Here is a 16,423-nt window from a genome sequence, read left to right on the forward strand (position 1 = left end):
ATCTATCGGTCGCTTGGTGAATCAAAGGCGGGAAACACACACTTGTGTTGATTTTTATCTCTTATTGTCCTATAATCGAGTACATTGAAATGTATATGATATAAAAATAATTAATACTCGTAAATTAAGTAGAAATTACTATTTTTTCTACATTAAGTATATAATTTCGAATCAATTTAATAAAATACATTTTTCGTTTCTGTGGAAACGTAAAAAATACATCATTGAATTTTATGTGTGATGACCTTTATTTTGCAAGTACGATAAAACAGTTCTTACTCTTTAATCAATTTATTTTGGTGTTTAATATAATTATAAAATAATAATATAAAATAAAAATGGTTTTTGTTGATTGGCTGAAAAGATATCTTTAATATGATGTCTTTCTGCTATATCGGTAAAGACAGCATAAAAAACATGACGAAAAGATATCTTTTTTACGTTGTCCTTTTCGGTAAGATGAAAAGATGTCTTTCAGACATCTTTTCGCTTTGCCAAAAAGATGACTTATAAAAGACGTCTTTCCGCTAACTTTTAGTATTATGTGCTCTCTGGGTAGTTACTCGCTAGAATGCAATTCTAATAACATATTTTCAATAAAAGACCTTAGAAAAATTTTAGACTGCAAAACTATGTAAATTAGATGCTTATATTGACTGCAAAAGAGTAAATGCATCCCTGTACAGTTTCAGGACGCAAAAACATCTATATGCGTCAATTACAAACTGCATAATGGCAAAGCTCTGTCCGTTTTGAATCAGTGATTTTGTACCATTCAATTCAAGAAGCATCTATTCAATATTTATATAAAATTACTTCTCACATATGTTATCATGATAAAACCTTTGCCTCGCACATTTAAATTCTTACATCTACTCTTAATTTTTATATATTAAGCAATTTATATATCGAGCTCTTTATATAAGCAATTTATACTTAATTATAATATACATGTGACAAATCTATATATATATATATATATATATATAAGCCAAATACCACTCACTCGCACTCACTGACTCATCAACGTGCAGCCCGAACCACTGCACCTATCGACTTGAAATTTTAAGGGTATATTCCTACTATCACGTAGGTGCTCACTAAGGGAGGGTTTTCCGAAATTCTACCCCTAACAGGTGAGAAAATGTTTTTATTTAATTCTACACATAAATATCGCGGGTGAAGCCGTGACGGGGGATACTAGTGTATTATATATTTCCCCTATTCTAGACTTTCATCGCTTCTTGTATCAATGTCTCACCAGAAGCAGTATCAAACAAGAACGAAACACGCGGACAGATGTACGATAGTAATATATACAATTTTATATTATGCTTTGCGATATTGAAGGATGATAGGGGAGGGATGGATGAAGAGGCTGCAGGAGAGAAGGAGAATGACAGGTTTTGCATGGGAGGGGAAGGAGAGAAGGAGAGAAGGGAAAGCAGGAGGGAGGAAACGGACGAGGACGGGTATGAGTGAGAGGGAGAGGAAGGGGAGAGAGAGACGAGAAAGGGAGGGAGAAGCAGGGAGAGTGGAGAAGAAAGAAAAAAATTGTAACATAATAATGTAAGGAGAGTACAATGTAAAGCAGAGAAAACATTGTAAGCGACGGGGGGAGAGAGAGAGAGAGAGAGAGAGAGAGAGAGAGAGAGAGAGAAAGGAGAGAGATGGAATACGAAGGAGGAGACGAGAAGAGACAGGAGAAGAAAGGAGAGAAAGAAAAATTTTAAAGAGAGCGGGAGTTCTTTTGTACCCCGTAAGGGCAAATAAACTATTTATATATTACGCTTTGCATATATCTGCGATGCATAATTCATACATTATATGGTTATTTAATATCTATCCGCGTAATAGATATTTTACGTTTGTTTCATATTGCTTGATGTACAAGATACAGATCGAGAGTAAGAGACACTAAAATTTTGTTTACGAAAAATTAATAGCCAAAACCAAACGACATTAATGTAGATGCAGATACCTAATTAATGTAATTAATGTAATCAATTAATACGGCATTAATGTAGATACCCAATTGTAGATGCAGAATCAGAAAGAGAAACATTTTAAAGACATGAAGTTACACACGCGTACGCATATAACAAGCATGTACGTATCTACACAATAATTTTTTCAAAATTCTTTTTTATTTTTCTCTCTTCTTTCTGTTTCCATAGAGCCGAACTAAAAAAATAAAAATGAATTTACAAATGTGTGAAAAATGTTTTGTATAATTAAAAAACTTTTTTAATCCATTTTCGGTAAAAAACAAATTTAATTCTTTTAAATAGGGAAAGGAAATGAAGATAATACTTATATAAAATGCTAGCGTCACAACCCAGACAGCACACATGTCCAAAATCGGGACATAAAACGTCTTTTCGATGTCTTTTCGACGTCTTTAAGACAGTGTCTAAAAGACATCGAAAAGACGTTTTATGTCCCGATTTTGGACATGTGTGCTGTCTAGGAATATACTACTGGCAAGAACTTATAAAATTTCAAATACACTAATCTCGGAATTAATCTGAAAAATTTCCTTTTCTATTTCCAAGATATTTTACAATAGCAGGAATGAGTGAGAGTGAAAGTGAATGAACGAGATAGAGGGAGAAGAGAGGAAACAAATCAAACAAAACAGAAGATAAGAGATATTTCCAGTTAGTTGGATATTCATGCTAAAGCATATATAATGGTTGAGAAGAAAGCAATTCTATAATGACGATTTAATAATTACCAGATCTTATTTAATAAATATTTTTTATCTTGTTACATGTTTTTTCAATCCTACATTATTAATATTACCATAGCTATATTTCAGTTTTAGTAAATCCATTGAAGCCAATAGAAAATACACGTTTGCTAAATGCTTAATTAACATATAAAACGTAATAGTATTTTTAAATAACATTTTTAGATATTTTAATTAAATTATGTAGTAAATAATTTAGTATTTTTCGACTATGTGCTTTATTCCGCAAAATTATTCATAGCTATAATTTATTATTAATAAGATGGAATAAAAAGCGAAGATGATGTATTTACAAATCGAGAAAGCGCAAAGTATCCGTGATTATTTTCACTCTCATATAACACGATGTTGCTATATGCATGTATTACATATGTAGATTCACGGATTATACGTGAGTATGTGTATACGAATGTATGCTGTATTGATTCGAATGGAGAAGCCTCTCGCATCGCAGCGAGTCTCTATTGCGTTGGATTAAACGTTTGAGTATACTACTGACATCAACTTTATAACTGTTTCTTTCTTATTCGTTTTTCCGTTTTGTCCTACGCGGAATGATAAAATGTTCGAAATCAAACTTGTTTTTTAATATACAAATATACAATGCTACAAATTCATAATGACACTTTGAGATACGAACGTGCCTCAACGATGCGGAATGGAATTACAGGAGTGAAAAAGTGTTCTTATCGAATTAAACATTAAACATTATCATTATGCTCGTATAGATATTGAAAATGCTCATATAGATACTAAAAAGATATTAAAGAACAAATTTTAGATTCGTTCATTGTTCATTATCATATTTTAGATAATATTGGATATCGTTATTTTATAAAAAAATCTCCAAGAATAACATGGTTAATCGTATAAATTGAATAAATTTATGTTATTAAAAACTAACATTATTATGCTGATATATTCACGTGCACCACACTCTCCTAATTTATTATTATTGAATATCATTTACTGAACATGATATAAAAATTGTGAACATTGTTTAACTTAATTATTGAAATCGATAACTGGATTCTCTGCTAAGGGAGAGGGGGAGGGATGTAACCAGTATAAGTTTTAATTATTCGTGAAAGAGCTCTTCACTACTTCTATTCAATATGACATCTGTGTGTGTGTGTGTTTAGGTGTGTATATATATATATATATATATATATATAAATAAAATAAATAATCGAAAATAATGAAGAATATTTCGATTAAGGTTCTTATTTTTTCACAAATAAATCTTAAATTGTATACATAAAAGACACAGAATTATATAAATATATATGTACATATGTGACAAAACTCTTAATTGAGATACCCTTCATTATTTTTTATTACTTTGTTATATTTATCGAGCAGCTGGCAAATTGCTTGTCACATTATAAAAACTTGACGGTTAAATTGAGAAAGTCATTGATGATTTCTTTCAATATATTTTCCACAGTTTTGAAATGAGTATCAGCTAAATGATGTTGGAGAGACCAAAACAAATAATAATCTGAAGTGATCAAGTCTAGTGCATATGTCGCGTGAGACACAATTTCGCAGCCTGAGGAAAAGATAACTTTCTTCGTCTCTTTCATGAGCATTATCATGTTGTAGAATAACTGGCCGAATTCCCTAGCCAATAAATGGTTTTGTTTGCTCCAACTCATTCAAATCATCATTCAAACGGATGAGTGCACAGAAATCTTTTCTATTAAATCTAGTCAGCAAAGATATAGCCGTATCAAATCATTGCATTGCTTTGTTTTCCGGACTGAACACATGCGAAATCCATCGACTCTCTTTCTAATTTTTTTCTAGCTGATATAAAAGAATGGAAATAGATTGTTGATATTATTTTAAATTGATTTTGTTAGCTCTTGTTATCTGGATGGATTTTTCATCCAGTAGCTATTTTCTTCTTTGTCTTTAAATTTTGGAATTTTATGTCGAGACATCATTAACTTTTAAGATCAAGGTCTTCTTCATAAATCTCTTGTACCATTTCTTGCATGCTTTATAAGTCACTGCATCGTTATTCAGAACAAAAGAAATAATTTTAATTACTTATTTACTTAATAATAATATATATACTAAAAATAAAACATTTAATTACTTAATTATTTAAGAAAACATTTTCTTTTTGTACAAATATGAAAAGAATACAGTATTAATTATTATTAATGTTGACTGCACAAATAACTCATTACAGTTGCTATTTACAGATTTTAAAAAGTAACTAGTTATAGTTATCGTTACTCAAAGAACTGAGTTGTTACTTTTTTCATTAGTTTTTTTATTGCTGATATATAACCAAATTATGCTTATAAATAATATTAATACTTTTATTGAAATACTATATATTATTTCGTTGTTCTTATTGATATTGAATATGGCATGCCAAATGACGATACCAATAGGAATCCAAATATTGAAGATAGCAGTACGCACTCTTCACCTACTATGTCCAAAATTATAGCCAAAAAAAGATGTTGCAATCGTTTTGTAACCAAACTTTTTGTAATCAAGCTTACAGTTGTAGGCAGGAAAGTTTACAGTTGTAAAAAGTTGCAAATTGTTTTTTGATAAATTTCGGAATATATCAAAATTAAAAAACTTTTCCTTTGGATCAAAGAAGATAATTGCTCTTTATTCATTTAAATGAATTAATTAATATTTCCAAATATGTTAATATTTTCCATGAATTTTATTTATCACGACAATTCATTTTTCAACAATTTCAGATCTGTCTGTTTGAAATGCCTGCAAGACTTACACGTTATTTATTCGTTGCACACTTCGCACGAATGCTTTGAAAGTTCGACGCATCGCGTTTCCGTATGACAATTTAAAAACTATTATAATCATGATATTCGTTGGTCTTGCTGACAGTGTACAAAGAAATAAAATGAATAATAATTTCGAGTTAATGTTTCTATCGAGTTGAGTGAATTGATGTGGAAAGGCTTTTTTGACATGCAATGTCCCTGAGCGCGCGAAATTTTGGCAAGCTGATTGGTGAACTTTAAACCTTTCCCGTTTAAAAACTATAATAGCCTTGACATTTTGGCATTAGAAGATTTTCGTCTCCAAATGAACTCAGGAATCTACGATTAACAGCTTATACGGTACGTCTGGCACACCTATACAGTGCTGGCAAAAAGTTCCGGAACGGTTAAAAATCTTGGAAAATAATGATTTAGTGGAAAAATGTTTCAAACAAAAAGCATAGGACTTAAAACAATCTATTAGATGATGATATATATTTGACTTTGGTATGACCTTAGAAAGCCCGGTCATGGTCAACATAAAAATCTTAAATGGAAACCCCTATTTTTTATTACATATTCTTGTAGCTTAGCTCGAGAGCTTTTCGAAACGCTATAATAAATTTTTTTTCTCTTACGTACTTTTTGACTTATAAGGCTTGAAGATTACACAGTACCGTCGGCATTAGAATTACCCAAGGTGTACCGCGTGAAGGTTGCACAGTCGGATTTACACCTCTTTTGTGTGTGTGTATGTGTGTGTCACAGCAGAGATAAGGACCCCATGGTTCGTCACTTCCGTAGTAAATGACTCCAAACCCTCTCCGCTGTGCGTGTATGTGTGTGTGTGTGCGTGCGTGCGTGCGTGCGTGTGTGTGTGTGTGTGCGCGCGCGCGCGCGCGTGTGTGTGTGTGTGTGTAATTAGATGTAATAAAAGAATTAATGTAATAAAATTTAAAAAATTAAAAAATTAATGTATTAATTGCTCAAACTGATGTCCGTTTACTGCTTGGCAGTGTGCCAAATGTAGATGTAGATACTTTGCAGTACATTTTCTAACATTTCCTGTTTAATTGAATTCGAAACGTCTAATATTCTGGCTCGTAATTCATTAATGTTGGCAGGTTTTGTTTCGTATACCTTACTCTTCAAATATCCCCAATAAAAATAATCTAGTGGGGTTAGGTCTGGTGATCTAGGTGGCCACTCGATTGTACCTCTTCTACCAATCCATTTATTTGGAAATGTTTCATTCAGAAAATTACGAGCCATTACGGCAAAGTGAGCTGGAGCCCCATCCTGCTGGAACTAAACATGTTCAAAAGCATTTCCTGTAATGTTTTGGATACGTGGCACGACTTCGGTTCTTAATAGGTCTACGTAATTATGTGCATTTATATTTCCTTCGATAAAAAACGGCCCTACAATATGATGACCTATTATCCCAGCCCAAACATTTAGTTTCTGGGGATATTGAGTGTGACAATCCCTCATCCAATGGGGATTATTGTCAGCCCAATATCTTAAATTTTGACGATTGATAGATCCGTTCAACTCGAAGGTGGCCTCGTCAGAAAAACAAATCCAATTAAAAAATTGATGATTCTCATCATATCGCCTCATCATTTCCTCGCAAAATTCTACTCGTCTATCAAAATCATCCTCAGACAGTTCTTGAACGAGTCTCATTTTATACGGGTGGTAACGATGTTCCTTTAAAATATTCGCGACCGATTTTCGGCTTATGTTGCATTCCTGAGCTATTTTCGAAGGAGGCTTATGAGGATTTTCGATAATACTTTGTAGAACTTTCAAAGCACATCATCGTTACTTGCTGTTTTTGGTCTCCCGGATCTTCTTTCGTCTGCAACTGAACCCGTTCTTTCAAATCGCGAAACTGTTCGACAGACAGTAGCTTTAGAAATTAGATCGCGATGAGGATATGTGTTATTAAACAGATTCACGACGTCTTGGTAGGATCTCATTGTATCACCATACCCTCGCATCCTAAGAATAGTAATTCGTTCTGTATGAGTTAGATGCATTTTTAAAAGTAATTATGTAATGGTGTAATCATAGAAAAATTTACGATTTTATGTAGCAAAAGTGATAAGGAACGATGGATTTCTCAGATATTTGTTTAATTTTACAGTTACTATTTGTACACTACTGGAGCATGAGTAATCTTAATACTTAAATTCGTAATTCAGATCAGAACAGCATTAGAAAACAACGCCTTAGTTGAAAACTTGTGTTTTGTTTACCAATCTTACGAGAGCCAACGATCAATAGGAAACAAAATTTAGAATTGTAATATTCAATGAACGACTAAACCAAGAAGGATAGTAACTTCATAAAACTAGTATGTACTCTGTACAATAAACGGAGTTAATGCCGTCCGAATACCCGTGTGATCGCACACAACGATCGGGTCGCTTACACAATGTCGGTTGTAGGTGAGGTAAACACGAGCGAGCAAAATAGTTATCGGAACACCTCACCTATACGCGAGAAAGTTTATAAGTGACGCGCTTTCTTAGTGTGCGTCACACGTATTTTCGGACGGCATTAATGCCGTTGTTCGTACATACGAGTATAAACTATTTTTGTGAAGTTAGTTTTATGAAGAACACACACGCGCGCGCGCGCACACACACACATACACACACACTCATACCCGCACACATGCGCGCGCGCGCACACACACACACACACTCATACCCGCACACATACGCACGCGCACACGCACACACACACACACGCAAAAGAGGTGTAAATCTGACTGTGCAACCTCCACGCGGTACACCTTGGGTAATTCTAATGCCGGCGGTACTGTGTAATCTTCAAGCCTTATAAGTCAAAAAGTACGTAAGAGAAAAAAAATTTATTATAGCGTTTCGAAAAGCTCTCGAGCTAAGCTACAAGAATATGTAATAAAAAATAGGGGTTTCCATTTAAGATTTTTATGTTGACCATGACCGGGCTTTCCAAGGTCATACTAAGGTCAAATATATATCATCATCTAATAGATTTTTTTAAGCCCTATGCTTTTTATTTGAAATATTTTTCCACTAAATCATTATTTTCTAAGATTTTTAATCGTTCCGGAACTTTTTGCCAGCACTATATACATACATCATCACTAATTTACGCGAACGTGTACAAAATTTATCATTATATCTTTGATATGATGTATCTATGCGATCTGATATTTCGTTTATAACTAATATGTTTTTTTTCTGTGTATATACACAAATCGATGCACGTTTTTTAAATAGGAAAAACTATTTGGCATTTGGTAAAGAAATTGTTTGCATTGACCAATTTTTCTAAAATCTTCTTCATTATCCATTATCTGTAAAATAAACATTACAATTTATAGCAATTTTGAATCTCTTTGAAAATAATGACAATTATATCGATCTTTAATCGCTTTGTCATTTTTTAAATCTCTTCCACTCTCTTGCTCACTCACTTTTTCGTAAGGAAAAATTCCATTGCTACATTCACGCAACGAATAATTAAGGTACATAAAAAATATTAATGCCTGATTTCACAACTTACTTTAATCGGCATTTATCTCGTTAATGGATAATTCACAATGCGTCCGATGTCTAGAATCTCTAGAAAATGAACTCTCCTACTCTTTGGATTGAACATCGTAAATCGGATATTAAAAGCAATGTGAATTCTCCATTAACGAATTAAACTCCGGTTAAAATAAGTTATGGAATCAGGTCTAAATCATTTTATAAGTAAAGAGACAAACAGATATAGTTTCAAAATGGTTTATTCAATTAATGTAACAATTTATCTACTTTTCAACTGTTACACACTTATCCCATCGCTTTTTAACCTGTACTAGCTTTTTTATTTTAGCAGCAAAGAAATCTTTGTCCTGATGTCTGTACTAGATTCGCATTATTTTTTCACATCCTCGTTGTCGTCAAATTTTATTCCACGTAATACCTCTTTAAGTTAATTAAATTTAAAAAATCTAAAGATACAAAAGAAAGAACTGGATTATAAGGTAAATACAGGGTTGGATAGTAACTAGTTAAATAGTTAAAAGTTAAGTTAAAAAGTTATTAACTTTTAACTTAACTTAGTTAATTTTTGGATCATTAACTTTAAACTGAACTTAGTTAAAGAAACAATTAAAGTTACCCAACCCTGGGTAAATGTGATAGAATTTCCCAGCGTAGTATTTTAATGGTTTTAATCATTGATTGTGCTGTCGACAAATGTTCTAAAAAGCATTTCTTTACTTCATAAACTATATCGTTTTTTTCACAATTTAACTTTATTTTTTAGACGATTTATGTAATATAACGAGGTATGCCAACTTCTGATTTTTTAACTATTTCTTATTTAAATAGTTTCTGAATTACGATCGTTTGTCACTTTATTTATTGAATGACCCTCTCGTACTAGGATTTAGAAAGTTACGAGATTTTACCAAAAACTTCTCTTTTGATCCTCTAAATCAGAACTTGTCCATTTATTATCTATTTGAGGTATTAAATAGGAGCAAAGTTTCTGTGTAGATTATAAATCTATGATTCTTTAGAATGATCTATAAACATTAGAAAGTTGAGAATGTTGAGAATAAAAACAAGACTTCAAATCGGGTTCATTAAGATTGTTGCTGATTCGGATAGTTTAGTTGCAATAAATAAGGAAACATTAAATTCTTGTCTTCTCTTGTCTAGAATGAAGAAAAATAAGCCGCATGTAAATGGTGTACCGAAGACATGCTAAAGGTTAAAAGGTTATCTGTCAGCTCGATAATGGAGCAAACAGAAGGAAAGCAAGACGAATGATATGTTAGTTTAACAAGAATTTACTGTAATTAAATTGTAGCGATTTATAAGAAACTACCTTCAAGAATATTTTCTACCTCGCAATGTACAATAAATATACGATTTATACGACACCTTAGTAAATATTCTTAATCGTATGTGAATATGAAAAATTATTACTAAAAGAAGTCTTATAATATAAAACACGTTTATGTTTGTATCGTTAATATTTTCAACATTAATCGCTACGAACGTTAATTGCCAAGTAAATTTTATCAAATATATTGTTAACTCATAGAATTCAATTTTTTTAGATTTTTAATTTACACCATTTCCTATTTTTTCATAATTATGTAAATGCGCGAAATTTTTACCTCTACTCTCTCTTTTGAATAGAGAAAAAAATCTATTACAAAAGATTACAAATTTCACATATTTTACGAAAAAAAAGGTACATTTTTAACCATTAACTATATATTAAATAATATGTATTATTAACTCTTAAATATGATATATAGAATATCAATTTTTCATTAAAATAATCATCGGAATGATATAAAGAAAATATAAATGTAGAAATATAAACAGATATAAATAAAAATGATGATATATAAATAAAATTACATACGTATAACCACTGATGTGACTTTTTTAAAAAGAATTAAAAATTTTTTTAATTAATCAGTTGTTAACTGTTAAGCAGTTAACCATTGTTGAATTAACTGAATACTTAAATGAAAGTTAAATTGTTGTAATAATTTGTTATGACAACAATTTAACTTTCATTTAATTATTAAGTTAATTATTATAAAAAGAATATTATCTAAGAAATATGATTGCTTCAACAAAAATTCTTTTTAAAAACAAAATACGGTAAATTCATCGAGATAAACATGCACTTTCAGACAAAAAATTGTAGGTAGCATATGTAGTTGAAATCTACATATACTTAGGATAAGAAAAAAAAGCGTATCAAAAAGATGTTATGTATATAAAATACATTATAATGATACAAAACTACTGCGTGATCTTTCGATGACTAACTTTTCCTCAGCGTTCTAGTGCAACACAGAGAAGCGAAAACACGGCATGCTTTGCCCTAATTAGTAAGGCATGCGCTTCGACATGACACACTAATCCGTAAAAAAATCTTTATATAACTACTTAATTAAGAATATTCGAGGTTAATAATTCCATTGATTCTATTGAGGCCTGCAGATAACTAAAATGAAAACAATTAAACAGAAATATAATTTTCTGATTATAAAATTAGATATTAAATTATCAATGCCCGTAATATTTATCACTACAATACTTGTCACTAAAGTGCTTTGAAATATAATATCATTCCTTCAAAATATTTATAGTTATAAATAATGTAATTAATAACATATATTACAGATAAATATGTAATCTTGTGAATACCTCATATATAATTTATGATTTTTTTTATATTTGTAGCCTTTACATATTTAGTAGAACATTGTTAAATGTTAAATTTAAATGTTAAATGTTAAAAACTCAAAATTAAAAACTTAAATTTAAAACTAATTATATAATAATGAATAGTGACTTTAAAAAGCTATTCTATACAATTAATATCTTATACTACGAATAATCACATCGGTCTAGGCTAAGTAAATTATAACCAACTTTTAAACTTCAAGTAAATATTAAAGTAATATTAATAACACACACAAACACACACACGCGAGCGCGCAAAGACAGAGAGGCGGGGACGGAGAGGGAGAAGATATATATATATATATATATTGGCTCAATTAAATGTATAAACAGCTAACAGAAAAAATATCCTTTTATACAACACGACACAATTAGCAATAGTTGATGACTGAACAACGTCGAATCGAATTATTTTGTAATAATATTTTCGCATAAAATTTTTGTATTTCATTTGTTCCTTTTTTTAAAAGTAAATTAATAGTTTTATTTTATTTAGATAATGATTATTACAATACATTATTATCCGTAGCATAAAACTTAACTTTTTACATTAAAACAATATAAAAAATGAGCATTAATATTTACCGTTATTTAATATTAATATATATAATTTTTTTAAATTAATTTTGTATAATATTTACTGTTATTTAATATTTACATGTATAATTATATGTATTTATTTCCGATGCTATTATAATTATGTATATATTCCAATATCATTAACAAGCATTATTTTTAGAGATAAAGATAATTAGAATTATCTTTATCAGAACATTAGAAAAATTTAAAAAAGATAGATTTTTGTAAAAATTGTAAATGATATTGATTATTAACAAAGAAAATTTACTGAACATTAATTAAACGATATATTACATGTATTACGTGCCACGTGTAAGCAAGATTATAATATGACAGCTACAAATAAGCAAAATAAAAATAGTTAAAAAGAGATATAGCTCTTCAATGATAAATTAAATGTTGCTGTACTATTATTATTTATTAGCACCATTTATATATAAATGCCACCACAAGAATTTCATTATTTCTCTGAAATAAAAGCATTTCGTTTTTTTAGATATATTACATCACAGCCAATAGAATGTGTTATACAACAAATCGTCTGATTTTTCATTTCTTTTCTATTCGACTACTAGTTTTTAAGATATTTTCAAGATAATTTCACTTCTTAACAGGATAAAAAGATATTCTTGTCTCCTCACTCTTGGTAAATGTTAACTCTCAATGTAAAGGCGGAAGCACCAAATTCATATCAAATACAATGAATTTCTGAAATTCTAAAGGAAAAGCAACTTACCTAACACAAAAGGCAAAGATAACTTTTTCAATATAATACATAATTTTTAAAAACAATTTTTTAATATTATTTATTATTAAGTATAACATAAATTTTACAAATAATTATTTAATTAGATTTATTAATTCTATATTGAAAATATAGTGTTTTATTTTTAAACTATATAAAATAATATTTTAAAGTTTTTACAACAGTTGAAGGAGGGGAATGTTTATTTTTAATAAAGTAGTTATTAATTTAAATTAAGAAGAAATAATAAAGATTTCCTTTCCTTAAAATGAATTAGAATATAGTGATGTAATGAGAGATGCCTCTGAAATAACAATTGTCTATTTATTATGAATGTCTATGAATGTTGTGTCTTACAGCGTTTTAAGCTTGTTTAGTTTTTATTACTTATTATATTATATTTTTTATAATTAATTCTTTATATATCTAATTCGCATTTTATGCATAGATAAACATTAAAAAGCAATATAATCTTAAATGTAAGATTGAATATAATAAACTGAATAAATAAATAAATAGAATAGATCAGATTCAATCCTAAAGGTCTTTCTGGTTTGTTCTTGGTACATATAAAAACAAAATCTGGTTTAACTTAAATAATAAATTATATTCTTTTTTTTCTTTAAATTACCGAATGTACACACAGGTGAAAAATTTATGTTAAATTTAACAGATATCACATGTCCCAAACGGTCCACATAAATTTTTTTGTTAATTTAACATAATATGGATATGTTAAATGGTGACACTAATATTATGTTAATATTTTAACCCAAAATGAATGCAAATGCGAAGTAATTTGAAATACATTTTGTGTAAAATCAACATATTTTTAATGATAAAATTAACTCGAAAAAAAAGTTATTTTTACATACATCTTTACTCTCAACATAGTTTTCTGTAAATTTTAACAGATAAAACTTGTCACTAATAATACGCAACATATCTATTGTGTAAAATTAAAAATAGGTGCACAATGTGTAATTTTTACATTTTTTTTAGTTGTTTTAAAAATTTAACACTTGAGTTAAATTAACACAACAGCAACATGTTAAATTAACACATGAATGTGTTAAATATTTAACACAAAAATGTTAACCGGCATATTTTTTAACAAGAAAACAAATTTTCCAACTGTGCATAAAAAAATCTTTACGTATTTAATGGATTAAAAAATTCATAATATTTCGATATCTTTCATGAAAAAAATATTTATTAAAAATTAAAAAGAAACGTAGAGTAAAAGACAAGTTCGCAGACTTAAAAAAGATAAAATAATGCACGATAATGCATGATAATATAAATGCACTGCACTGCATTGTTTAAGCCTGAGAAAATTTATATACTGATGTATTATATATAAATTAATAGATATGATATAATTAACGGATGTGACAAATTAATAATAACGATAATAATAATGATAATAATAATATTAAAAGTATAAAGAAAATATAAAAAAATAAAACAGTATTAAATAATTGTATTATATAGAATATTTTTTAACAATATGTAATTAAATATAATAATACATAATATAAATAATATATATAAAAAATTTTTTCATGATTAATTGAATAAATCAAAATTACTTCAAAATATGATCATTCGTTTTAGTCACCTTGGAATCAATTATAATCCGATATATGATTATTATTTGGCACTGTTGCACTTACCAGCCTTACAAATATCGATATCCAAATCTCCGGTAATAGCGTGCGGAAACTTGACGGTGAGCAATTCCTCGATGGAAAATCTTCGTCGGCGTTTATTGCACTGATTCCCATTGGTATCGTTTTCAACAACTCGACAATTAATAACGATCACCGACAACAGGCAAACAATTACGTAAATCATGAGCGGCCTCATCTCGGAGTTATATCAAATAAAGTATTGATGCAACAATAATTGATGCTCGACAACGAAAATCGTCTTGGACGCTGGCTGGGTCATAACACAAAAAACGAAATATTATTGCCCCGACGTTTCCGTTTCAGTGAGAAAACCCGAGCCATACAAGTGCAGCGTTAATTTCTCAACATTGATTACACCGATGCATCACTATCTCGACACTCATTTGAAAGGCGATGACACGTAAAGATAAAACTCGTGAACACGTTCACTGTCACGAAACGTTCGTTTACCCCGAACGTTTCTAACGTACGTATATCCGTGTTATCAAATGCATTCTAGCTCAATCTGGATAAACGGTCGAAGCGATGACCGTTCACGTCGTGATTTATCGGACGGAGCGAATGGCAATCGTCCTTACGTGAAGAACGTGGAGAACAGACTGATCGTCCCTCGCGTTCGAAAGCGCGCGCTCGCACTGACATTAAGTCGAGAGAAGGATGGAGGAGGAGGAGGGGATGTGTATGTATGCCGTTTGTGTTTGCTGTGTGTATATATATATACGCGTATGTACTAGAAGGGATGCCAGGAACAATCGTTCTCCTCCCTCACAAATTACACAACATGAGGGTGGCCGAGACACTGACCGAGCTTCCGTGCCGCGATGCGAATGGATTCCTAGGGGATTCCTCGTCACGCAAGAATACTCAGTACCGGCATTAGTTACAAAATATCTCAAATATAAATAATAAAATATATATAATAAAATTAACATAATATATAGATTAAAATAAATTTAAAAAATAACAGTTATAATGTAAAATTTTCTAATTAAATTTGATTTAATAATTACTAAATAATTATACAAATAAATAAAATAACTATATATGTAAATCAATTTAAACATTTTTTTAAATAATTGTACTCTTCAATTACAAGTTTGGTAACATACAATATTTTATGAAATTATTATATTTGCAAATGAGAGATAAATAAGGAATCAAACCTGTGAAAAACTTCACGATCAATAGATTATAAAAGTTATATTTTTTTATTTAAACTAAAAACAACATATTAATATCCTATGATCGCGCAAAACAATAAAATCTTATTGTGACACAAACATCCAATTTTTATTTAAATAAGCCATTCCGCACCTTTCATTAGAACTTTTTTAATCAAGGATTTATTAAATATTATGATCGATCTATAAATCTGTATCATAACTTACAATTCTCTTCTTTTAAATTAATTGAAATAAATGACACGAGTGAGATATCATATCACAATCATCACATAAATCAAACTACGATCTCATAAGATTATCCAGAACTCTATTTGTATGACATTAATAAGTGCACATTGCCGCTATTTGGAAATTTGGAGTTAAATAATAATTGTTACATTCACGCCATATATATACAATTTTTATATATGATAAATTTTATTAAGTGCCAAACTTTAAGTGGAGATA

General features: G+C 29.7%; 1 protein-coding gene across 3 annotated transcripts in view; it reads right to left on the reverse strand.

Moving 5' to 3' along the window:
* LOC105283221 (tolloid-like protein 2) overlaps nt 1–15,454 on the reverse strand; it is a 93,934-nt gene extending 78,480 nt beyond the window's left edge. The window contains exon 1 of one of the 3 annotated variants that reach the window (XM_011345819.3): nt 14,775–15,454. In XM_011345819.3, coding sequence (XP_011344121.1) covers nt 14,775–14,967 — 193 coding nt within the window. In that variant the 5' untranslated portion in view covers nt 14,968–15,454. The remainder of the gene's footprint in view (nt 1–14,774) is intronic. The other 2 variants (XM_011345820.3, XM_011345818.3) reach the window with 2 other exon arrangements.
* Between the last annotated feature and the right edge of the window lie 969 nt (nt 15,455–16,423).

This window comes from Ooceraea biroi, chromosome 9, assembly GCF_003672135.1.
Source record: "Ooceraea biroi isolate clonal line C1 chromosome 9, Obir_v5.4, whole genome shotgun sequence".
Taxonomy (NCBI): Eukaryota; Metazoa; Arthropoda; class Insecta; order Hymenoptera; family Formicidae; genus Ooceraea; species Ooceraea biroi.